The 23,778-nt window shown below is 47.1% G+C and overlaps 1 protein-coding gene across 1 annotated transcript; it reads right to left on the reverse strand.

Moving 5' to 3' along the window:
* Positions 1 to 10,433: 10,433 nt before the first annotated feature.
* SERINC2 (serine incorporator 2) lies at positions 10,434 to 19,845 on the reverse strand. The gene is made up of 9 exons (XM_015598770.2): positions 19,668 to 19,845; positions 18,629 to 18,819; positions 18,107 to 18,186; positions 17,511 to 17,648; positions 16,628 to 16,797; positions 14,885 to 14,975; positions 14,422 to 14,560; positions 11,917 to 12,132; positions 10,434 to 11,020 (listed from the first exon to the last, which is right to left on the reverse strand). The coding sequence occupies exons 1-9, from the start codon at positions 19,701 to 19,703 to the stop codon at positions 10,885 to 10,887; spliced, it is 1,197 nt and encodes a 398-aa protein (XP_015454256.1). The 5' UTR covers positions 19,704 to 19,845; the 3' UTR covers positions 10,434 to 10,884.
* Between the last annotated feature and the right edge of the window lie 3,933 nt (positions 19,846 to 23,778).

Genomic DNA, 23,778 nt, shown 5'->3' on the forward strand with positions numbered 1-23,778 from the left:
CCAAGCCCTTGTAAACTAAACGGGGGGAAAAAAAGTGGGTTCTACGGAAAGTAATCTCACAGGACAATCTGATTATATATTCCTAACTGGGCAGGTCATGGTGGCTAGTCATGCCCCAGGCTTATAACTTCTTTAGTGAGAGATCTTTAAGCCAACCCTGTTCATTGTTCTTAAGCATCTAGGTTAACACACCTTTGAGATGTCAGGAGTAATACCCCTCGTAGATATAACCACTTAAGAAAGCGCATAATCTTGTTAACTATCTCCATAATCCAAACCCAGCCTTGCTTTCTCCCACCCTCATGTCATCTTTCTTACATTCTCTCCTTAATTTCACATACATAAAAGAAGCTGCAAAACTGTTATTTTCTGGAGCATTTGAGATCTTGCTCTCTGGACTATGTTATCAGCTTGGCTCAAATAGACTCTTATAAAAATTTTCTACAGATTTGGATGTTTCATATACAGGAAACTACTACTCTGGGAAAGCCCCCTCCAATATCCAGAATCTCATGTTGAAGTAGAAGTTATACCAGAGGCCTCCTCAGAGAAGCCAAGATGAAAAATAGCCTTGAATAATAGCCTTGACTTAACCCTTTGGACCTGACACAATAGCGAGGCAATAATAGGGAAATCTCCTAACCCAAGCATGCACAGAAAGATTACTGATATAATTTAGGGTAAACTTTTGTCTCATTATACAATAATTACAATAAAATTACATTGTGGTTTTGACCCCCTCCTTTATGGGCAAACTGAGTGCATTATGGGTATATGCATGGTCAGAGAGAAGGTTATATAAGAAACCTATCTGTCAACCATGGCTTATAGGGGAAGTGCCTCACGATTACTACTGGTATTTGTATTTCCTTTTCTGTCCATATTCTACCAGATTATGATGCCTGGAAGACGGGGACCACATCTGCATTTCTGGGTCCCGAGTGATATGCACTAATATAAAATTTGGTATGAAATTTGCTTCAGTAACTATTTGTAGAATAAATAAATAAATAAATGGATGTCACAGCTAGTACATGTGAGATCTAGGATATAGATCAAAATCTGTCTTTCACTACATCCTGTTCCAGAAGAGAAAAATCAATGGGACAGAACTGACAGCCCAGAAAGAAAGCTCAGAACAAAAGAATTTAATGGCTCACTAATCACCAATAATAAAAAAGGAATGTTTATAGAACAAATGGTGTTGAGACAACGGATGAGCAATTTGGAAAGTAAAATATGTTTGGAGCCCCACTTCTTACCAAAATAAATGTGAAATGATTTAAAGAGTGAAATACATTTTTAAAGAAACCATAAAATATCTTAAAATATATAGAATTGATTATGCGTCATATCTTTGGGGGGATGACATTTTAAGCTTGGATGTGACAAAAGAAATCACAGGGTGCAAGATCAACAGATTTGATGGATCTGATTTATAAATCATGTACATTCATAAATATAAAATTCAGTTCTTTCTGAGAGTCAGGAGACTTGTGGGATGGTGCCGACCTGGGCCTTAAGTAAGGGAGAGTAGTATGGCTTAAGTAAATCATTGCCTTCTCAGGTTTTGACTCTCTGAATTGTAAAACCCAAGAAGCAGTATTGGTCAATAATTAAGGTCCTCATCTGAATTCTAGCTCCTGATTGAATTATTTTACCTTTCTGATCCTCCATTTCCTCACCTGCAAAATGGAAATAATATCAGTATATGACACTAGGGCTGTTTAGAGGATCGAATGAGATAATCCAAATAAAGAGCTTAAGCCCTGTTAATTTAAGTTATTGGTATTTGAGGACTATTTCTGAGGCATAATCTGGCTTCTCCTGACTGATTCACTCTTCGTATAAGCAAGTGCTCAGCAAATGGCTCTGACAGCTCTGCTTTTCCCAGAGGGCTGTGACTTGTCTGTGTAAAGATCAGGTGAGTACATAACTCTCAACATAGACTGCCTGATTAAATTCTTATTTTTTTTCTGGAACTAGAATGGAATTGGAATGCAAGGTGTGACCGTGGTTAAAAGCTGGGGTTAGATCCTGTTAGACCCTGGGGTGACTATGTGAATAAATGCAGATACCTCAGATTTTCTTTAACTGTGCTGTTAAAGGCCATGAAGCTTCAGGCATCATGCCCACCCTCTTTTGCCTTAAATATATTAAAACTATCTGATTTGTAGCAAGTCTAGAATCAAAGAAAGATAAATCGGGCCCAACATTTCTGTGATTACCATGGTTGGGTTAATGAATATTTGTGGAACTCCTACTGTGCTTTACATAATTTCACTACTTATTTTAATCATTTGAAGCACTAATTATCATTTCTATTTACAGATGAGGAATCAGAGGCTCACAGATGTTTAAAAAAAAAAAATTCCCAAAGTTCTCAGTAAGTAGCTGAGCTGGAATTCAAACACAGTCGGTATAATTCCAGAGCCTAGGCTTTTGCCACCACTAGTTAACTCACTGGATAGTCACAAGAACATTGTGAAGTGAATATTATGTCTGCTTTGCAGATGAAAACCCGAAGGTCAGAGAGGGGCAAGACCTCACTGAAATCAAAGGCCTTCTAGAACTCACAGAATTCATCTCAAAGAATGACCTCAGACCTGGGTCTAACGGAGAACAAGCCAAACAGATAATCTCGGGAGAATAAAATAGCATTTTGTCGTTGCCAGGCTGTCTGGCATACCTATCTACCTCCGTTAGATGTTGAATATGTCATTCAAATTTCTCTGTTCTTACTTTTTTATTATCTGATGTATCATTTATTCGAAGAGGCATGTCTACAAATTCCATTCTAATTGTAGATTTCTCCTGTACCTCTGTCAATTTTTGCTTTATATAATTTGAGACTATATTATTGGGTTCATAAAGGTTTAGTTTCACTATAATTTCTTGGTGAATTGTCTCTTTTGTTATTAAATGATGACTCTCTTATATACCTAATAAAGACTTGCCTTAAAAGCTATTTTGTTTGTATCAATATTCATACACCAGCTCTCTTTAAGTTAGTATCTGCCTATCGTCTCTTTCATTGATTTACTTTCCTCTCTTGTGTCACTGTATTTTTGGTAAGACCCTTGCAAATGGTATACAGATGTATCTTTTTTTTAATCCTATCTGAGGAACTCTGATAAATTTAATTCATTTACATTTGTTGTGCTTACTGACAAACAGTATTTATTTGTGCTATCTTGTTTTTTGTTTCTCATATTAACTTTATTGAGATATAATTTCTATACAATAAAATGTACCATATTATTTTGCATTTTCTGTTTTCTACTCTTTTTCTCTGATCTTTTTTGTTTATGTGTAATGTAATAAAACAAACCTAAAACAAGTTAATGCATGTAAAGTGCTTAGAAAAGAGCCTGGCACAAAGTAAGTGCTCAAAAAAATATTAGTTACTATTATAACAATTAATTATTGTTATTTACAGATGCTTCTTTTATAACAATCTCTTGGGTGAGGTGGAATGACAGAGGAAATGACTAAAACAGACTACTTTCCCTCAAGTACCTGAAATCCAGTGCTAGAGACAGAGATATATAAGGAAAGAGGGGAAGTTACTAACAATGAAAAAAAAAAATGACACTCAAAGAGGGTAAATGACTTGCCAAGATTTGCAAATGGTAAGTGACAGAACTGGGACTTGAACCCAGGACTGTCACGTTCCTAAGCCTAAGTTCTTAAGAATCGATTCTTGCCTTATTGCATTGCAATGAGGTTATGAGAGCATGCATGTAAAACATTTAGCACACAGTAAGAGTCTGATAAATTATAGGTGAAAATGACTCTGATGGTGATGTGATGATAATGATGGTGGTGATGAGGATAATGGTGGTGGTAATGGAGGTAGTGGTGGTGATGGGGTGCTGGTGATGATAGTCATGATGGTGGTGACGGCAGTGCTTAGGGTGACCAACCATCCCTCAGTTTGCCCAGTATTGTTCTGGTTTTAGCATCGAAAGTCCTGAATCCCAGGAAATCCCTCAGAGCCAGGCAAATCAGAACTGGTCACCTTAGTGGGGGTGACGGTGGTGCAGGAATGTCCAGGAGGGCTTTTAGAAACCATATAATCCAGGGGATCATTTTTAATAAGTCTAGAGAGGTCACACAGAATGCCAAAGAAAAGCCAGTGGTGGAACTGGACTTTGAAGGAAGAATAGCAGCAGTAACCATTTATTGCACACCTAAGGTGGGACAAGCTCAATGTTTTAAGTACTTTATATACATTATATCAATATATCCAAAAACAAACTCTTGACCACCTCCTATAAGTCTGGACCTCTCTGTCACTTATCTCAGTGAATGCACCACCATTTAATACTTTCACAAAGCAGAACCTTTTGAGAAATTTTTGGCACCCCCTCTCAGCAGCCTATTCCCACCCATTTCCAATCTGTCACCAAGCTCTCTTGATTTCTCCATCCTAAATATACCCATCCACCTTCTTCTCTTCACCTCTACAACACCATGCTCATTTAGGTCACCACTGTCTCTACCAGAGTTGTCACATAATCTCCTTTGCTTATCCCTTAATCCACTCTACCACCAATCCCAAATAGAAAGTTTGATTACCTCTCTTCTCTGAAACCAATTTTGGTCTTCTGCATTGTGATAAATGATATCGACAATCACCCAGTTGCTCAGGCCAAAAGCCAGGAGTCATTGTTGTTTCTCTCTTTTATCCACAACCCCCACATCTAACTCAGCAGCAGCTTCTATTGGGTTTTACCTCCAAAATATTTCCCAGCTCTGTTCGAATCACACATCTGCACTGCTATCACACTAGCCAGTCATCTCCTTCCTGGTCTACTACAGTCACCTCCCAAATGGTTGCTCTGCTGACGCTCTGACCTTCCCCCACTCTAACATCATACCAATCCCTTATCAATCACATCGTGTCCTGTGTAAGGGCCTCTGATGGCTTCTCGTTGTATGAAAGATAAAACCCACCTCCTTGGGGTGGCCTCTGTTGACTTTACAGATAAAACAGTCAGTTATTTTACCAGCAAAAATGGGTTTATTCAGGAACAGCAAAGAATCGCGATTCAAGATAAGAAAGCTATAGCCAAAGCCATAGACAAGTCCAACAAAGAAAAAAGAGGAATGTCATTTTATGGAGAAAAAAGAGGAGGTTGGGAGGGATTGTTCTGAATGCAAGTTCATTGGAGAAGAGTAAGAGTTTGGGGAGATTATGGTTTCTCATGGGCTGAGTTGCTGGAGTAGTCGATTTCTTGTAGGACAAGCAATGTACATCTTTTCCTGTTGGGGTCTGTAACTGATGATTCTTTCCTATTGACTATTCTGTGGGAGTCTGTCGTTGACAAATCTTCCAGCAATTGGCATGAGTGGCACTGTGTGAGAGCTCCCCCTTCTAGCCTCCCGACTCCAATTTAGCAAGTTTTCCCTTTTTAATTCTCACACCTCCAGGGCCCTACGAGATGAGATGTGACCCAGCCTACGTCTTCCCTGTCTCCTCCTTACTCTGCTCCAGCCACACTGTCCTGTCTGCTCTTCTTCAAGCATCACCAGCTCCTGACCTCAGAGCTTCTGCACTTGCCTGAAATTCTCTTTCCCAAACCCTCCCATGTCTGGCTCCTCCTTCAGCTCTCAGCTCAAATGTCACCCCTTCAAAGAGACTTTCCTTAATCATCCTTATTTGGGTAGAAATATTTCCAACTCTCCATTCTTTTATTGTTCTATTGTTGTAGTGCTTTTCATTATCCGAAATTAGCTTATTTATTAATTAGTTGACCCATTTAGTATGTGTCTCTCTAATATTTACTGAGCTCCTACTCTGTCCCATCACATGAATGGCTGTAATCGCCAACACCAGGAGCCTTCCTGTGCCTGCTAAGTATTTGTTGAGAGAATGTGAACATAGTCCAGACACTGGTCAGAAGTAAGACGTCAGATGTAATTGGAGAATGAAAAGCACGTAATGAAGGATTCAGTCTAGCTTAGAGGTCAGGACACTTGTGCAAAATAAAACCTGAAGGATTAAATGCAAGTGTTTAGATGCGAAATGATTTAGATGCAAGAACAGAAAACACTCTAGTTGGTTTAAACAGGAAGAAATATACTACAGAGTGTTACGTGTTATAAATAATCAGAAGACCTAAAAAAAAAAAAAACAGGTTTAATATTGAGCTTTCAGGAGCAATTCCTAAAGTCACATCATGGAAGAGGGCTACCAAGGAAGCTGCCCCTCACTCCAGACCTTCATCAGCCTTGCTGAAGCCACCAGGAACAGGGAACCCTGGCTGCCACCACTGCAGAGCCACACCCTGTCACAATCAAGGGCACCACCAGCAGATGCACTGCTGGTCCTGCCACTTACCCATCTGAACCTGATGCCCACACACTGGAAATGGCCACAGAAAAAAACAAATATTGTCTGCAGAAATTCATTTCCACATTTCAAAGTTCACGTAAGTATCTCCAATTGGCTGAACCTAAGTCACACCCAGAACTCTAGCTCTAACTGAAAGGGAGTCTGAGAAATGTGTTTTCAGGCTTGTAACCCTGCAGCAGGGTAGGCCCAGAGAAGAGGGGTGAATGGATATTGAATGGAAGTCCACTGTATACATCACCATGTACATACATGTGTGTGCTCTCGTACATGCATGTGCATCCACGGATATGCATGTGTTGTGTACATATTTGCATGTTTGTGCATTGTGCTCATGGGTCACATGTGCATGCATGTGCATGCTGTGTGTGTGCAGATGTGTGATGAGAGGGGCAGTTGGGGGACTAATGGGTCATCAAGACCAGAGAGAAGGAGGCATTATCAAGAAGACCATCACAGATACTTCCTCTATGAGGACCTAGGACCCAGAGCTCAGAGGGCCATTCAGCCAAGATGGGAAAACAGATTTTAACTGTCTGACAATCTAGTCCTACCCCCTTATTTTACTAATAGGAAAAGCAAGGCTAGAGGAATTATGACTTCACCCGAAGTCACACTGCAAGTCATGGCATTGGCCTAAAACAAATCAGGTTCCCTGGGGGTAAGGTCCATGTTTTTCACTTGATATGTGACCAAGTTCCAGGGGAGGGTTTTACATGAGGGATCCTCCCACACTGGGCACCCAGCCCTGAGGACTCCCGCAGCACAGCCCTCGCTCGCTCAGCAGGATTAGTCTCTGGTCTTTCGGGGGCTTGCTCCCATGTACTTCAATAATGGCAAACATTTACAGACACCTGCTCTGTTCCAGGCAGTGTGGCAAGTGGGCGGTAGATGAGCACACAGGTCATGATTCCTTCCTGCCAGCAATCACTAGTCTGGGGTGAAGAGGGGGTCAGGAAAATAATCTCAACTGTCAAGAGGACAACAGGAGGGAGCAGGCACTGAGGGGACATCCTAACTGTCGTCAATAAGGAAATTAAGACTCAGAGACAATCCCTGACCTGGCCAAGTCCATAAGTGGTTGAACTCAGAATTTGAACCCATTATATTTGAATCCAAACCCATGCTTTTAGAATATAAGAGGCAGAATAGCAGAGACTGTGGACTTAGGTGTCACCCAGACCTGTGTCCAAATCCGAGGCTCAGCCCCTTACTAGCTGTGTGCCTTGGGCGAGTTATCAGCCTCTCCTTGCCTTGGTGTTCTCATACATGAAATGAGGCCATTCTTCCTCATGGAAAATGTGAGAGGGTTAAATGAGATAATGCATGGAAAAAGGTTGAGCCAGTGCCGGCAAATAAAAAATCCTCAATAAGTGTTAGTTTTGTTTACCCTAAGTCCTCAACCCACCAGCCCCAGACTGCTCAGGGTATAAATGTGAGCAGAGGCAAGGCAGCTCCTCTGGGATCTTCCAACATGCAGATGTCACTTATCTTTTCCAGGTTGACCTTGTATATAGCAAAGAATTTAAGTTATTGGGGGACGGGATATGGAAGATATTGGTCAAAGGGTACAAACTTCCTGTTGTAAGATTGACAAGTTTGAAAACCTAATGTACAGCATGGTGATTATAGCTAATAATACTGTACCAAATATTTGAATGCTGCTAAGAGAGTAGATCTTAAATGTTCTCACCACCATCTCACCACCTGGAAAAAAAAGGTAACTATGTGATGGGATAGAGGTAGTAGCTAAACTAAGGTGGTAATCGTTTTGCAATTTATAAATGTATCAAATCAACACATTGTAAACCTGAAACTTACACAATATTATGTGTCCATTATATCTCAATAAAGCTGGAAAAAATAGAATTTGATCTTGCCGTAAAGGGGTCTGATTGTTGCCCTCAGCTCCTGGCAAGTAATCTTTGTTTGCCTGGAGGTCTTGTACTAGCCAGATGGTAATAATGTGATTTAGAGTGGAGGCTGGCCACACCAAAAAGACCAACCACATGATTTAAGGTGGGGGCTTTGGGTCACATGGTATCAGTTGACCTGGAGACTGAGAGCAATCGAGCAATCAATTATGCCTACGTAATGGAAGCCAAATCAAAATTCTGAACACCGAGACTCAGGTGAACTGCTCTGGTTGGTGGTGCTCCATGCACGTTGCAGCTGATGGCTGCAGGGAAAGGAACGCATCCTGACTTCACCGAGAGAGAACAATGGAAGCTCAGCATCTGAAGCTTCCCGTCTCCACTCTATGCACATCTTCCCTTGGCTGATTCTAATCTTTGTCCTTTCTCTGTAATAAACCGTAACCCTGAGTATAATAGCTCTCCGTGAGTTCCGTGAGTTCTTCTAGTAAGTGATCAAATGTAAGGGTGGTTTTGGAAACCCCTGAGCTTGCAGTTTGTGTCAGAAGTGATGTTGGTCTTATGGGCTGCATTCCCTGTAAACTATATAGTTGGCTAAACTCTTGCACCCTGGCACATTGCACAAATGAGTATGTGAGTGGGCTGTCCAGAACAGCTCAAAGTTAAACAAGCCCTACCCCAAACCCTGTGGGTTAAGGACTCTTATCATCCCTTCACAGGTGAGAAAGCCAAGGCACAGAGAGGTGAGGCAAGTGAAGGGGCCAGGGTGGGAACCAGGCCTGCAAGACTCCAGACTCAGGATCTGATTACCACAGGGTACTGCCTCTCCCAAGGGCCCTTCCACCCTCACAAGCCAGAACATCACCACCAGCCGGGGACCCCGTGGGAAACAGAACAGAGAAAGGTTGGGGCAGACGAAACCCGCAGCCCCTGAGGCTTTTCAGAGGAAGGTGGGCAGGTCTCAGGCCTCCCTAGTGCCCTGACCACAGCCTACCTGACCCTGCGACAGGACTGCAAACTCAGATGCCTTCATGGTGAGTCACTTAAATGAAGAAGCAGTAGGTGGACATTGAAAAAGAGCAGTGGGAACTAGGGCGGATGGAGAATGTGCTCCATAGCAAGACACCACAATCTTTGTTGAGGTTCTTCTTGTTTTAAACGCAGTGAGGGCCATACCAGACAGGACTTTGGGTCTCTGGCCTGCAACCGCTAAACTTCATAGCCTGGAGCTTTCCGCCTCTGCCACTTTATCCCACACCATGATGTTTCAACTCCTCAGCTCCTGGATGCTCCTGTCCTCTCAATGCCATGCCGCTCCCTGCCGCAGCCACTCTCCCCATGCTCTTCATCCCACCTGGCTCTCACCTGTTCTGCAGGTCTCAGCTTTGAAGCCATTCCTCGGAATTTTTCTCTGACCCTGCATATTCAGCATAGAAACTCAGGCCTTTTGACCCAAGCCCTGGGATCCTCTCCCTCCTACTCTGCTATAAACTCTCCACTCCCTGGGCTTTCCTGTGGCTGCTCCAGAATCAACCAATATTCATTCAGATGGTTAGTCAGTCACTCAACTAACCAGACTGAGAACCTTCTCTTTATCAGGCTTTGTTCTAGGCACCGGAGAAACTATAAACAATAAAGGCAGGTTCTCACCCTCATTGACCTTAGGGGGAGTCAGACAATACAGTGATAATCACACAAATGGATACAGTAATCACACACAGTAATAGAGGCTATGCAGGGGAATAGTGTGCTAAGAGAAATGGGGGTGCTTATTTAGACTGGTGGTCAGGGAAGACTGGGGAATCAGGAGCTTCATCTTTCTTTTCTCTTATAAGTTTCCTTCTCTGTGTAGGTTTTCAATCCATGGTTGGGAATCTGCATATGTAGAGGGCTCACTTAAGTTATGCACAGATTTTCAACTGGACTAACTGGCTTGCCACAAGGATGAAAGCTCCTTGCTCCAGGCTGGGTACACAAGAACCATTCGAGAACCATTGGCTCTTGCTACCATTTTTCTCCCCACCTCCTGCCACCTGTCATTCACACCCACCTCCAGAAGACAAAGCCCAGGCCCCTCTGTCTGGCCTTGGAGGCCCCTCCTGGTCTGGCCCCTCAGCCCTGACATTCCGTTCCCAACCCTCACACTGACCCCAGATGGGATGGGGGCTGCACCGAGGGTGAGGGGACAGAGAACACGGGAGGCAGATGCTCTGGCTTCTTTATTGGACAAAGTCTTAGAGATTCCGTAAGGCACGAAGTCCAGGAAGGGGACAGGGTGCCCAGGGCACGTGGTCAGGAATACAGTGCCTCAGTGCTGGGTACCCCATCATGGTGAGTGCTCTTGCTCTTTGAGCAGCTCTGAGTATTTCTCTCTTTCAGGACCCTGTCCTGAGGAGCCTGGGAACAAGAGGCCCTTTTCCCCCAAGCAGGTGAGTATGGGCGACCAGGGACAAGGGGAATGAAGAGGAAGCCCCGTGGTCCGGGGCAGTGGAGGGAGGGGCTCAGGCATGGGCCCGATGCTCCTCATCCATGAAGGCACTAAGAATAAGGCGCCCAGCTCAGGGACAAGTGCTGGAGACAGGGCAGGGGCTCAGCTTGGCTGACTGTCTCTGAGCCCCGAGGCACCAGGTGGACAGGCCGCAGGGCATTGCCTCAGTTGAAGTCACGGTTGGGCAGGAGGAGGGGGGCTACCAGGGTCCACAGGTAGAGGAGCAGCCCCACCCAGCTAGCACAGATCTTCACCCACACGGCGGTCCAGGTGCTGATCATCTTCTGGGTCTCGCTGGGTCTGGAAGACACCATCACCCAGTCAGCCTGCCCCCAGTCTTGTGACCTCAGTCCTGGCCCTGACCTTATGATCCAGGTGTGACGCTGACTTCAATTTTGCCTCTTATTCTGTAACACTGGTCCCCATCTTTCATATTTTTGACACTTGGCCTTAAGACCCTAGACTTGGACCACAGACCTCACCTTGACCTCATTTACAACCTTAACTTCAGTCCTAGACTGAAATATTGTGACCTGACTTATAGTCCCTGGCTTTAGAAGCCTGGAATTCCAGACCTTAGTTCTGACTTCTAACCTTAATCCTAACCCTCAATCCTTAACCCCATCCCTCACCTCTGATCTCATAATCACAGTTTTGATATCTCTTGACCCTGTGACCCCAGGACTGGCCCCTGACCTTGGTCCTCTGGTCTTAGCTCCTTGATCTGGCAACTTTAATCCTGGCTTTATGGCCTCCTAACCCCAATTTTAACCAAATGACCAAATTTATGAGTTTACATGGCCCCAGTCCCAACTCTTGACTTCATGACTCCTCTGCTTGACCCTGTGACTTTGATTCTGATCTCTACACCCTAATCCAAACATGAATCCCAGACCCAACCCCCTGATCCAAATCACACCTGATCTGTAAACCCGGTCTGTCCTGCACAGGCCCAGCCCCACCTCCTGCGGTCCCCACTTTTCAGGCACTTAAGAAAGGCACCGGATGCTTGGATCAGACTAAGGTACTGGCAGGGAAACTGCAGGGCAGATGGAGGGTCCTAGGTTGACACCTTCATGCCCAAGCCTTGAGCAGGCTCAGGAAAACCCCAATGAGGGGTCAGAGGAGAGGAGCTGTGTGGCACACACCCCCCAGGCACTGCGGGCTCTATCCGTGCCCCACCAGGATGCACGCACCTGTACCAGTTGGTGAGCGTCATCATGATGTGCAGGGAGGCAAGCACCAGGCAGAAGTGGAAGAAAGAGTAGCTGTAGGTGACGCCATCCTGCTCATTGTCAAAGGCCCGGCCCTCGGAGGCCACCGCCTGCTGCTGCTGCGTGGCCTCCAGTATGGGCGGGCACTCCTCTGTCCGCATCAAGCTGTTCACCTGCCGGTGGTTGGAGGAGCGCAGACTGCGGGGGATGGAGAAGGTGGCGGTCAGGATTATCACCTCTGGGGGTGGGCAGGAGGGCAGTGCCAGGGGGCCTCATGAGCCATGGCATTGGTCATGACAACAACAGGCACGATGGTCCCAGAGCCTTGAGGGCCACTGACCTGTTGGTTAAGTCCTAGGCCCAGGAGTTTACAAACTGCTTTGATACTCGACTCTACCCCAACTCCCTGTGTGAACATGGGCCAGATACTTAACCTTTCTGAGCCTCTGATTCCTTGTCCACATAATCAGGGACAATAGTACCTCCCTTACAGGGCTGGGCTGCTAGAAGGATTAAATGGAATAATGATGTAAAGCCCCTAGCACTGTGCCTAGCATCGAGTATAAATTATTAAATGGTTATTATTACTCTGGTTGTTCGTTTGTCATTTCCATTAACATGAATAGAGTACCTAGTACTGCAAAGGCCCATAGCAGTACTACGTTCATCAATAATGTTAATAATTAATAATGGTCATTTGCTATTAAGTTTGTTTTCCTTTTATTAGTTTTAGGTAAGTAGTTTTATCAATCACCATCCCTTTATTCATCTTTATAATTTAAAGAATAATAGCACTGATTTTTTTGGTCATTGCTTCTCTATAATGAGATCTTGATGTTTTTAACAGTATTTAATAATTTGAGACATATATACAATTTTGAAAATCCAACTTGTATTTTGAAAAAAAAAAGGTGTAAGGAGACCTGGATTCTAGCCCTACTCCATCAAATTGAGGTCACCCATTGCTGAGCAGCAGCTGGCACCAATCACCAAAAACTTGTGATATATAGCGCACACGAGCCCACATCTGGGAGATCTAGCTGGGGTGAAAGCCATCATCAATGGTCCCTGCCCTCCTGGCTGCTTATCTTTCTTTGCTTCCTGTGTCTTAAGAGCTGTGCTAAGAACACAGGAGCTCTCAGAGGTGCTGCCCAGTGACCTCGTGACCTCGGGCCAGGGAGGTGTGAGTCTGAGAAGCATCAGGAAGCACAGCTTTGTGCCTGGGTGGAATGGGGAGGGATAGAGAACTGGGGTCAGGGAAAGCGCGCTCAAAGCTCTACGGCCACTGTGTGCTCCTGGCCTCAGAGAAGTGGCTGCTCCTCATGGAGCCTCAGTTTCCTCATCTGTAAAACAGAGGTGATGTGGGCCTTTCCAGATTGGAAAAGAGTCACATGAGGTGACAAAGAAGAGAGATGTTGTGAACTGCCCAGACTTGACTTTTGAGAAAATATTTTGAAAAAGGCCAAAACAGAACAAAATGTGAAACAGCCTCAGCATGGTCTAGCCCTGGGGCCTGGCGTCAGGTGTGGTGCTCCTGGGGGAGAAGGGCAAAGAAAACTGCGCCTGGAGAAATGCAGGGCCACAATCAGGTGTGGTGCTCCTGGGGGAGAAGGGCAGACAAAGAAAACTGCGCCTGGAGAAATGCAGGGCCACAGGGAGGCAATAACGAGTCTGCCAGATTTAGTGTGAACAAAATTATATGCAAGATTATCATCTACTGATGCTTATAAAACAGCCACTCACAGCCACTCAGCTCTGCAAATGTTCACACTTATTTGGCACCTACTATTTGCTAAGTTCTCTTCTAAGTGCCTTATACATATTAACTCATCGATAACCCTTCAACAATCCAATGAGGTAGGTACTATTTTTATCCCTATTTTATAGATAAAGAAACTGAGGCACAGAACAGTTAAGTGACTTGCCCAAGATCACACTGCTAGTAAGTGGCAGTGCCGGGTTCAAATGCAAGCAGTCTGGCTCCAGAATCCACACTGATAAGTACTTGCTAACATGCCCCTTTAAAAAAAGTTGTCACGTGATCTTAAGTATGAGCTGCTCTCTCTCAGGTGAGACTCAGGGGTCATAGCCACACTGGGCCTTGGAGGTTACTAAGGAGGAAGCTGAAGCTCAAAAAGGTGAAGCCACTTATCCCAAGGCCACACAGTAAGGAAGTGGCAGAGCCTGGACCCACTGGCCCTAGTGCAGGCTCCTTCCCTGACCCCACGATTGCCTGCCCCCAAATGAGCTGGGCACATGGCTGCCCAGTGTGCAGAAAAGGGCCCTGGACCCAGAGGCAGGGTCAAGCCCTGCCTTGGCCACCCAGTCACACTGTGCCCTCTAAGGGACTCGGTTTCTCCGCCATCACAATGCAAGAGTTACACATGCTGCTTCCAGCCTTGTGTCTCAGCTCCCACAGCTTCCCCCTACTTCCGGTTCTGGGTCCCCAATCATGATCCCTCCCCAGAAACCAAACCCCAGCCATACCTGATGAAAAATGTGCACAGGATGAAGATGATGAGACCCACGATGCTTGGCGCATCCCACCACTGGGTCGCGTAGCCCTCGGCGCCTGTCTGGACTGTCCCATTGCCAAAGTAGGGCAGGTGGGGGTTGCATTTCTGGTCTAAGGATAGGAGTGTGGTCACCCTTAGCCCATCCAGGCCAGGTCTGAGTAGCCATGTAGCCCTGAGCATGGGCAGAGAGCCAACCCAAATGGACAGACACACAACCCACCACCCAAGTACCAATGACAGACAGCACTTAGCAGATGCAATGACACAGACAGCTCCAGGAACACATGGGGTCTTCCCACTTCCCTGAAGGACTGAGTGTCAGAATGGGCTGGGGCTTGGATGTCACTATCACCTGTGAGGGTTCCTAGCCCCACAGAAGGTTGTTGCTGGCCAAAGAACAGGCCAGGCCTCCTAGAACGCAGGGCTTTACTTACCAGGGACATTGGACAGGGCCGACCATGTGACAAACATGGTGTAGAGCGTGATGGTCGAGGCCTGCAGCAGACCGGAGTTGGGCTGGGCATCCTGGCAGGAGCAGTCCGTCAGTATGACCCCTGCCAGACCTGGGGACACCCCACCCTCTCTCAGCCCACTTGCACCCAACCAGAGGACCTCAGAAACCCCACCGCCCTAGGGCCCTCCATCCCACACCTTTTGGAAAAATATGCCACCGGGGCCACCCAAAGGTAAGGTCCTAATTCTTTCTCCTAACAGAATACCCTTTTGGCTCCCCTGCTGAGAACACTTAAAGGGTGGCATCTCTTCACACTCTGAATTAAAGCCCTTTGTGGTTTGTCCCGCCTTCATTTGTACCTGACCACCCCCTCCACACTCCTCCTTGCTGACTACACCCCAGCCACAGTAGCCACCTCGCTGTCCTTGGAACAGGCTAAGCCCTCCCCGACCTCAGGGCCTTTGTATACACTGTGCCCTCTCCCTAACATGTTCATCGCCATATCTCTGCACAGGCAGCTCCTCTTTAGCATTCAGGCCTCAGCTCAAATAGGACCCCCAACAAGGCACCCAAAACCCCGACTATAGCAGCCCTGGCCCGGCCTACCTTTGAACCCACACATTCCTTAATTTCCCATACAACTCTCATCCAAAATCACCTTACTTGGCCTCGTCTCCTATTGGTTATTCTTCCTCACCCTTTACCACACACATATTTAAGAAGATGAATCTAAACTCTGTAACTAACAGCACAGGCTCTGGAGCCAGTCTGCCTGGGTTCAAATCCCAGCTCTACCCCTTACTCGCTGTGTGACCTTAGGCAAGTCTCTTCACTCTTCTAAGCCTTTGTTTCCTCATCTGTAAAGTGGGGATGATGATAGTGAAAGAACTAAATGACATGACGGATGCCATTCACTGTTAGCTATTATTACTATTATTATTCTTCCTCCTCTTCCTCACAGCTTCTTCCTCTTCCTCAGCATCTAGAAGAGTGCCTGGTACTCAAGAGGTATTTGCTGTGTGATCTGGGACAGAGGCATCATCCTCTCTGGGCTTCAATTTTCTCAGTGGGAAATGGAGGCTCTGACTAGAAGGGAGGTTCCCAAACTTTCTGCTAAAGACCCCCAAAGACTACCTAAGCTATGTTTGAAACCCCTGGTGGGCTGAGACCCCAAATTGGAAGTACCACTGGACGCAGAAGGCTTTCTCTCTGAAGAACAGTTACCTGGAAGCCCCTGTCCCTTATCCCAGATGGCCTTGGATTGGAAACTGTGGAATTATACCTTCCAACACCACTTCCAGAGGTGTCTATTAATTGTCAGTGACCCTCCCTAATATTCTTCCGATTTACATAAAAACAACAATGACAACAATAATAAAGATAACAACAGCCAATATCTGATGGATACCTCTATGCCAGGCACTATTCTAAGTGTTCACAATATGATCTCAGTCCTGAGAATAACTCCCAATAGTAAGTATTATTAACCCCATTTTACATTTGAGATGAGAGAGGCACAGAGAGATTAAGGCACTTTCTCAAAGATACCTAGCATGTAGATATGAGAGCGAAGGCTCTAACCCAGGGAAGCTGACTTGGGAGCCCACACTCTTAGCCCAAGCCTCTGTGACTGACAGCTCTGCCCCGGATGCCAAGATTCCCACAAGACGTTCCACACTCCAAGGGGCCTGGTTTCAGGCCAGGCAGAGACTGGCAGGCTCACCTGGATCTTGGGCAGGACAGCGATGATGGAGATGCAGACACAGAGAGTGAGGTTGAGGCCAATGAAGGCCTTGCCTTCATAGCAGGCGTTGGGCTGGGTGTAGTAGATGAAGAGCAGGGTCACGGCCGCGATGGACAGTGAGTAGAAAAGGAGGGTGAAGAAGAAGAGGCCTGGGCAGGAGGGCAGTGAGCAGGGGAGTCAGGAGGTGCAGGGATCAGGAAGTCCCCCCACTCCCACGAGAGGGCTCGTCGGACAGTCCTCCCTGTCTTGGGCCTCAGCTTCCTCATCCAGGGAATGACATCAGTGTCCTAAACTTCCATCATTCGCCTACACCTTTTTGAGTTTTTGCCGGATCCTGAACTAAAATGGTTCACTTGTCATAAATAAAGTAACCATAAAAATAAATACAATGAATACAGAACAGTTATTTGAAAAGTGAACTAGATGTACGGTGATTTGCTGGCGCCCTGCTCTCTCTGTCGGAGAGACCAGTGAATCTAGAGAGGTGTGAAAACCAAACCAGCACCTCAGTGAGCCTTTCTTCTAATTGCGTCAGAAGAACAGAGAAAAAATTGAATAGAAATCCGCTCTGCCGCTGGGGTTTCGATGACGAAGTATCATTTGAAGTTTGGCCTGGGTTGGTTATCTGTGGCCCATTCTGCAGGATGCGCTGAACTAGACCCCTCCCAGGCCTCTCCAGTTCTGCTCTCCTCTGATTCCCTGGAGTCAGACGCCTCTGCCAACACACACCCACTTCCCTACATCTGCCTTGGATGGTTCAATTCCTGCACTAAGGCAGGGGGCTGCTTGAGATGCCCTCCAAGCTTTCAACCGGCTTCAGGGACCCGTCCTTTCTTCAGGTAGCCCCGGCCCCGGCACTGACCTGCATACCAGGTACGGGAGTTGCACTCCTCCGCCTTTCCCAGCCAACGCTGGTTCCAGGAGTGTGCAAAGTCGATGAACAGCACCAGCTGGATGAGGATGAAGAGGAAGGAGCCCACAACACCAAAGTAGAACCAGACTGGGTGGGGAGAGGGGAGTGAGGCAAGCAAGTCTGGCCACAGGGCAGCAGCCCGAGCTCCAGGGCCCATGACCCTGCCAGGCTCCCTTGGATTCCTAGGGCCAGCACAATCCTGTGGACTCCTTCGCACACACACATGTATTCATTCAACAGTCATTCCTTGCATGGGAGACACTGAGAAGAAGCAAAGTCCCTGCACTCAGAGAGCCCCTAGCATGCACAGAGACTCAGTGTGGCAGGGAATGGGTTGGGGGCGAGGCACCTTCCCCCTGCCCCCTCAGGTGCCATATGGCAATATGGCCAAGCACCAGAGTGCTGTCCCCAAGGTGGGAGCAAGGACTCAGCCAGTAGCCTGGAGTCTGTGGGCCAGAGCAAAGAGCAGCCCCCACCAGTGCTCCTCCCTCTGGAGACCCTACCCCCTCCTAGTAGCCCCCTCCCTCCCCACCAAGACTGCCTACTGTTGGTGAAGGAGCCGTCCGGGATGTAGAAGGCGCCCACGGTGATGCCCACGAAGACCAGGAACTTAAAGAACCAAAACCTATGTTGGGGGTAGGGGCGATAAGACAGATGGGAGAGCTGAATGGGGGGTAGAGGAACAGGCCAGATGCCCAGAACCCCACCCCCCAAAGATCAGCTACTGGGAGAGGTGAAGAGGGACTTTCTGATGGGTCGATGGGCACGGAAAGTCTGTCCTGGCCCTAGAAAAAGCTCCAAAGGGCAGAGGAAAGGGCCAAATAGGGGTAAGGGTAGTCACCTGGGTTCTAGCCCCAGCTGTGTCACTAAACTGTGGCCTTAGGCATGTTGTTGCCCTTTCTGAGCTTTATTTCCTCATCCGAGAAATGGGAATAACGAAACAGGCTGACCTCTGCGTTGTGCCCTTCTGGCTTCCCGGGGTAGGGTCTGGAGATGTTTGGAGACAGGCATGGGAGGGGGAAAACCCTGCAGGAGGATCCAGGTTGCAGGCGGGGCCCCTCCCTCACCCATTCTGGATCGCAGCCCTGGGGTCCTGGCTGCTACGCACACAGATCATGAGCAGGGTGAAGAGGAAGAAAAAGGCTGCCGTAGCAAAGCACATGCGGTAGACAGCACGGTGGCCGAGCAGGGAGCCACAGTCGATGTGGCTCTGCAGGACAACGGGGATCCCGGCCACATTCTCACACACCCAGGGCAGCTGTGGAGAGAGAGAGAGCAACTTAACAGCCCCACCCCACCTGGAAGCCTGGGCCTGATTCTGCCAAGGCCTGCCGGGAGGGAGGCTTTACCAATGGGGGCTGGGCCAGGACAGGAGCTGGAGCCTCCTGCCTCCATCTCCACTGCCATCCATCTCTGGGGCTGAAGTACTAGGACTGGGCCCCCTGCACCCTCCCCGAGACAGATGGTCCAGTTACATCTTGTTACTAACTGTTTATTTCCCTAGTATCATGCCCACAGCCTCAGGAATGCATGGTACCGTCTAAAGCAGGATTTCCCAAAGTGCTCTCCATCCACCACCTATACCAGAGTTCCCTGGGATTCATGAGGAAAACAGATTCTTAGGCCTCTCTCCTACAGAACTAGAGTCTCTGAGGCGGGGTCTGAGGCTGCATTTCCAGCACATTCCCCAGAGGATTCATACCTTCGCACACACTGAAATGTCACAACCACTGGCCTAAATGTCCCACTGGGTCTGTACCAGGCTATGAAACACTGAGATGAAGGGGAGAGTTAGGACCCCCAAACCGGGCTTTCCCATTAAAGAGAGGAAAGCTTGCCTGGGCCAGAGTGTTGGGGACAATAACAATTAATATGATTTTCCAAGGGGACCATAGCTTACAAGAAACAAGAATCCCCACGTGAGGCTTGAACCCTCCTTCTTACATGAAGAAACACACGCGAACACTCCTGCCCAACTCCTTGATCAGCTGGGACGCCAAGCCTCGGCCCCCAGCAGCTGAGCCTTCACCAGAGGCCAGGGCCCGCAGGCTGCTCCCTCTACCCCACCCCACTCCCACACTCACACCCTCGGGAAGGGATACTCACCTTGTAGAGCTGACTCTCTACTCCAGGACTCAGCATGATGATGGACACCAGCACCCCCAGGAAGAGGAAGACCGTGAAGATGAGGCGGCTGATGGTGGAGTTTTGGGTGGAGGGGCAGCAGCCACACAGGATGCAGGGGGCAGAGCCACAGAGGCAGGACGCCTGTGGGGAGGGCAGGGATGGCACCCTTACTCTCCGCCTCCTCTCCCCTTCCATGCCCAAGCACATAGCACCCACCACTTCCCCTTCGATGCCTCCAAATCTGCACCCAGCCCACCTATACCACACCAGACAAATGTGATCACAGTTAATTTTCAAGCTGAAGCGGGAGGAGGAGGAAACCAAGCCTCGATGAGGCTGGGTCACACAGGGTCACACAGCCAGCAAACAACAGTACCCAGATCAAACCTGGATTTGTCTCAGGTGTTACCATGGACTTGGAGAGAGAGAGAGCTGGGTCACAGTTTCTTAGGGAGAAGCAGAATAGTTTAAAAAAAAAAAAATCCAGAAGCCAACTCCATCACTGATTAGCTGTATGACCTTATATAATTCATTCAAGCTCTCTGAACCTCAGTTTCCTCTTCCATAAAACAGGAATCCTACTTCTCGCATAGCAGTGGTAAGAATGGAATAGAAGATTTAAACTATAACCTCCTCAGACTCCCTTTCCTCTTCCCTGCTCATTTTTCTCCGTAGGACTTATTATCATCTGATAAGATTTATATTTATTTACGTTTGTCTGCCTCCCATGTCTAGCATGTAAGCTCCCCCAGGGCAGGAATTTTTGTTTGTTTTGCTCACTGTGGTATTCCCAGATATTGGAACAGTGCCTGGCACATAGTAGGAGCTCAGTGACTATCTGCTGAGTGAATGTAAAGTGTTTGGGCACAGTTGAGACCTCAGGAAACACCAAGCACATGATAAATGCCTATTGAATGATGGAATGAAGAATTGTGAATGGCTGAGATTCCCTGCTCTGGGGATGGGCCGGTTTGGGACAACAGTGAGGGATAACAGTGGCACTCTAACCCTTCCCCTGTCCAGGCTCCTCTGCCCAAGCTCCTGTAAGTCCCTTCCCTCCCTGGGGTCGGCTGAAATCATCGCCACATCATTCATAGCTGGTGTCCCGAAATGAGCCTTACCCCTCAGGGAGGCAGGTCTTACAGCCCAGGCTTTGAGGAATTGGGCCCACACCCAGATATGTCTGGTAAACTGTTTATCTTTCCTGAAACAGCCTCAACTTCTCACCCAGGTATTTAAGAGTCTGGAGAGCAAGAAAGACAGACACAAGTCCCACCTCGTCGAGCTTCCAAGGGCAGCGACAGACACTCAACAAATCATTACGCCCGTCACGGTAAATGCTAGGAAGAAAAAGTGCGTGCTGCCATGGGAGTGACTGACGGGGGCCTGGCTTCGACTGGGGGTGGCACACCGCTTTCTTGAAGGAGTGACATTGAAGCTGAGCACTGAGGAATGAGGATGCACTCTTCTGACCAAGACGGGAAAAAGTGTTCCAGACAGAGAGGAGGTTCTGGGGTGGGCAGAAGCTGGGCGTTAGAGGAATGGTTTAAAGGTCCTCATGGCCAAAGCTTTATGCCAGGCAGTGATCGGTAAACGGCAAGGTCGGCCATGCTGGCAGGGCCTGACAGTTACGTGTAGGACAGTTACGTGTTCATCCTAATAGCAAGGGGCATCCACTCAGGGGTTTGAAGCCAGGAGGGACCAAAACAGCCTCATGCTGCATGATCGGCTTTGTGGAGAACAGGCTGAAAGGGTCCCTTGCTCTTCTGAGACCCCGCACCCCTCTGGATTCGTCACAAGGCACACAGCACATTCTGCTTGAGGTGTAGCTGCCTTCCCATCCCACCCCCTCACTTCTCTTCCAGACTAGAAGTACCCCTAGAAATGTTCCTTCTCTCTCACTCACAAAACCAAGGACATGGATACTAAATGAAATGCTTGCAGAATGAAATTCTCCCTCATGGTCCAAAGCATAAGAGTCCACCCGTCTAGCAACTTGTGGTTGCATCTTGTAGGCCCCACCCCAAGACCTGACTCCTATCCATGACAACCTTTTGGGGGTGAGCAGATAGGTAAATGCCAAAAAAAAAGTGGTTTGTAAACAACACAGAGCATTCTGGTTATCAGACAGAGCAAGCTATTAGTCTCATTTTAAACATGAGGAAACCGAGATCAGAGAGGTTAAGAAACTTGCCAGAAGTTACACAGCAAGTAGACAGCCGTGCTGAGAATCAAATAATAATAGTGATAGCTTCCCTTGATGAAGAGTCACTCAGTCCCAGGCACTGTGATAAGCACCTTATCCACATTAAGCCTCACTGACACTATGAAGTAAGTGTGTTGTAACTTCCCATTTACAAATGGGGAAACAGACTCAGAGAGGCGACATGACCGAGGTGCCACAGCAAATCAGCTGAGGAGCTGGGATTCAGCTCAGGTCTGTGTGCTCCATGTGCCAGCTAACTCATTGATGGCAGCCTGGTTTAATTTCAAAACACACCGTTGATGAAAACAATGCCTCCGATTCCAGAGAAAACCAAGGAATACCAACAGACACTGACCTCAGGAACCATATGCCCAGTGCCCAGGGCAGGACCCAGCTCTGACCTGTTACTGTTTCAATTTGAGACGCAAGAAAAGAGTCTCGCTGCAGTCAGGGAACCTGGCTTTTCCATTCGCTTGGATTCTTGGAGATCAAAATCCGGGTGTTCCTGATACTTGAAACCTCAGGATTTCCAAGGGCCTGGCCCATAGCCAGAGACACCAGGTATGGGACAGAAAAACGTACACCAGCCCTCAGCTGATTCCAGAGCATCTCATCTTCAGGATCATTCACACTTTCTGACCCAGTCCCTCCACCTCTAGGAATCTCTCTCCTACAAGAACCTCCTCCTACAGAAGGACCAGCCTGTAGGAGAAAGGGCAGACATGTGTGCACACGTACACTCAGAAGTCCATCGTGGCACTGTTCATACCAGGAAAATAATAGAGGGGAAATGAAAATCAATGCCCGGCGATACGTCATAGCACTCCCTAAGAGAGAGCTCTCTGCTGAAGAGAGCAGACGTGGAGGTAACACTTAAAAGGTTACATGTAACTAATTATAATTAAATTATACCCCAATACAATTGATTTTACTATTTAAAAATAAACATTTTCAATTAATAAAAGAAATTAAAATAGGCACCAAACTTAGGTTTTATGAGCTTATTTAAATCTCAAGAGACTGCAAATGACCTAAATTCCCAGGGGCAGTGGTGGCCCATTTATTCCATGGATGTTATAGAGGCAAGAAAGAAGCAAGTTACTAGCTTATAGAGCAATATGAACTAATGCTTATGATGCAATGTGAAAGGCCAAGGCGGACTATAAAACTTCCTGCACTAAGATTACAACCCCCACCAAATGCACTCGGGGGGAAAGGCAGCAATAGAAAAGCACCGGAACAACGCTGAGAGTGGCTGAATCATAGCACCAGCCAGGTTCTCGGAATAGAGAACTCAGAATGCAGGAAGCCCTGGGTCTGAGAGTCTTTTCGTTGCAATATTTCCTTGGCAGTCAACCAGTCCAGCTCCTCTCTATGAGGAGTTACAGGAAGGCAGCCGGCCGCCCTCTGCTGCTTGTACACCACCAATGACAAGGAGCTCACTACCTCCCAAGGCAAGCTAGACAGCTCTGGAGATGTGCATGGTTTGGTGTGGAAGAAACACAGAATGGCCACAGAATGGAAGACAGATCAAGGGAGTGGAGTGCAGTATCTCTGGGAACAGGGGGAGAGAGTCAGGGGTTGTTTTCAGTAAACCAGAGAACTGACATCAAGGAAAAGTCAGATTCTCAAATTCTCACTGTGTGCTTAGCCGATAATACTTCCGACAATATTATTCTTTGAGACTGATATCATTAGGGTTGGATTGTTTTCTATCTATCTATCTATCTAACCATATTATATTTCTCTATCTATCTATTTATCTATCTAACCATATTATATTTCCTAAAATAAATTACAAGGTCCTTGAAGGCTAAAAAGAAGTTAACATAGTAAATTTTATGTTATATCTATTTTGCCACCATTAAACAAACAAAGAAAAAA

This window comes from Pteropus alecto, unplaced genomic scaffold (genome assembly GCF_000325575.1).
Source record: "Pteropus alecto unplaced genomic scaffold, ASM32557v1 scaffold39, whole genome shotgun sequence".
NCBI classification, from domain to species: Eukaryota; Metazoa; Chordata; class Mammalia; order Chiroptera; family Pteropodidae; genus Pteropus; species Pteropus alecto.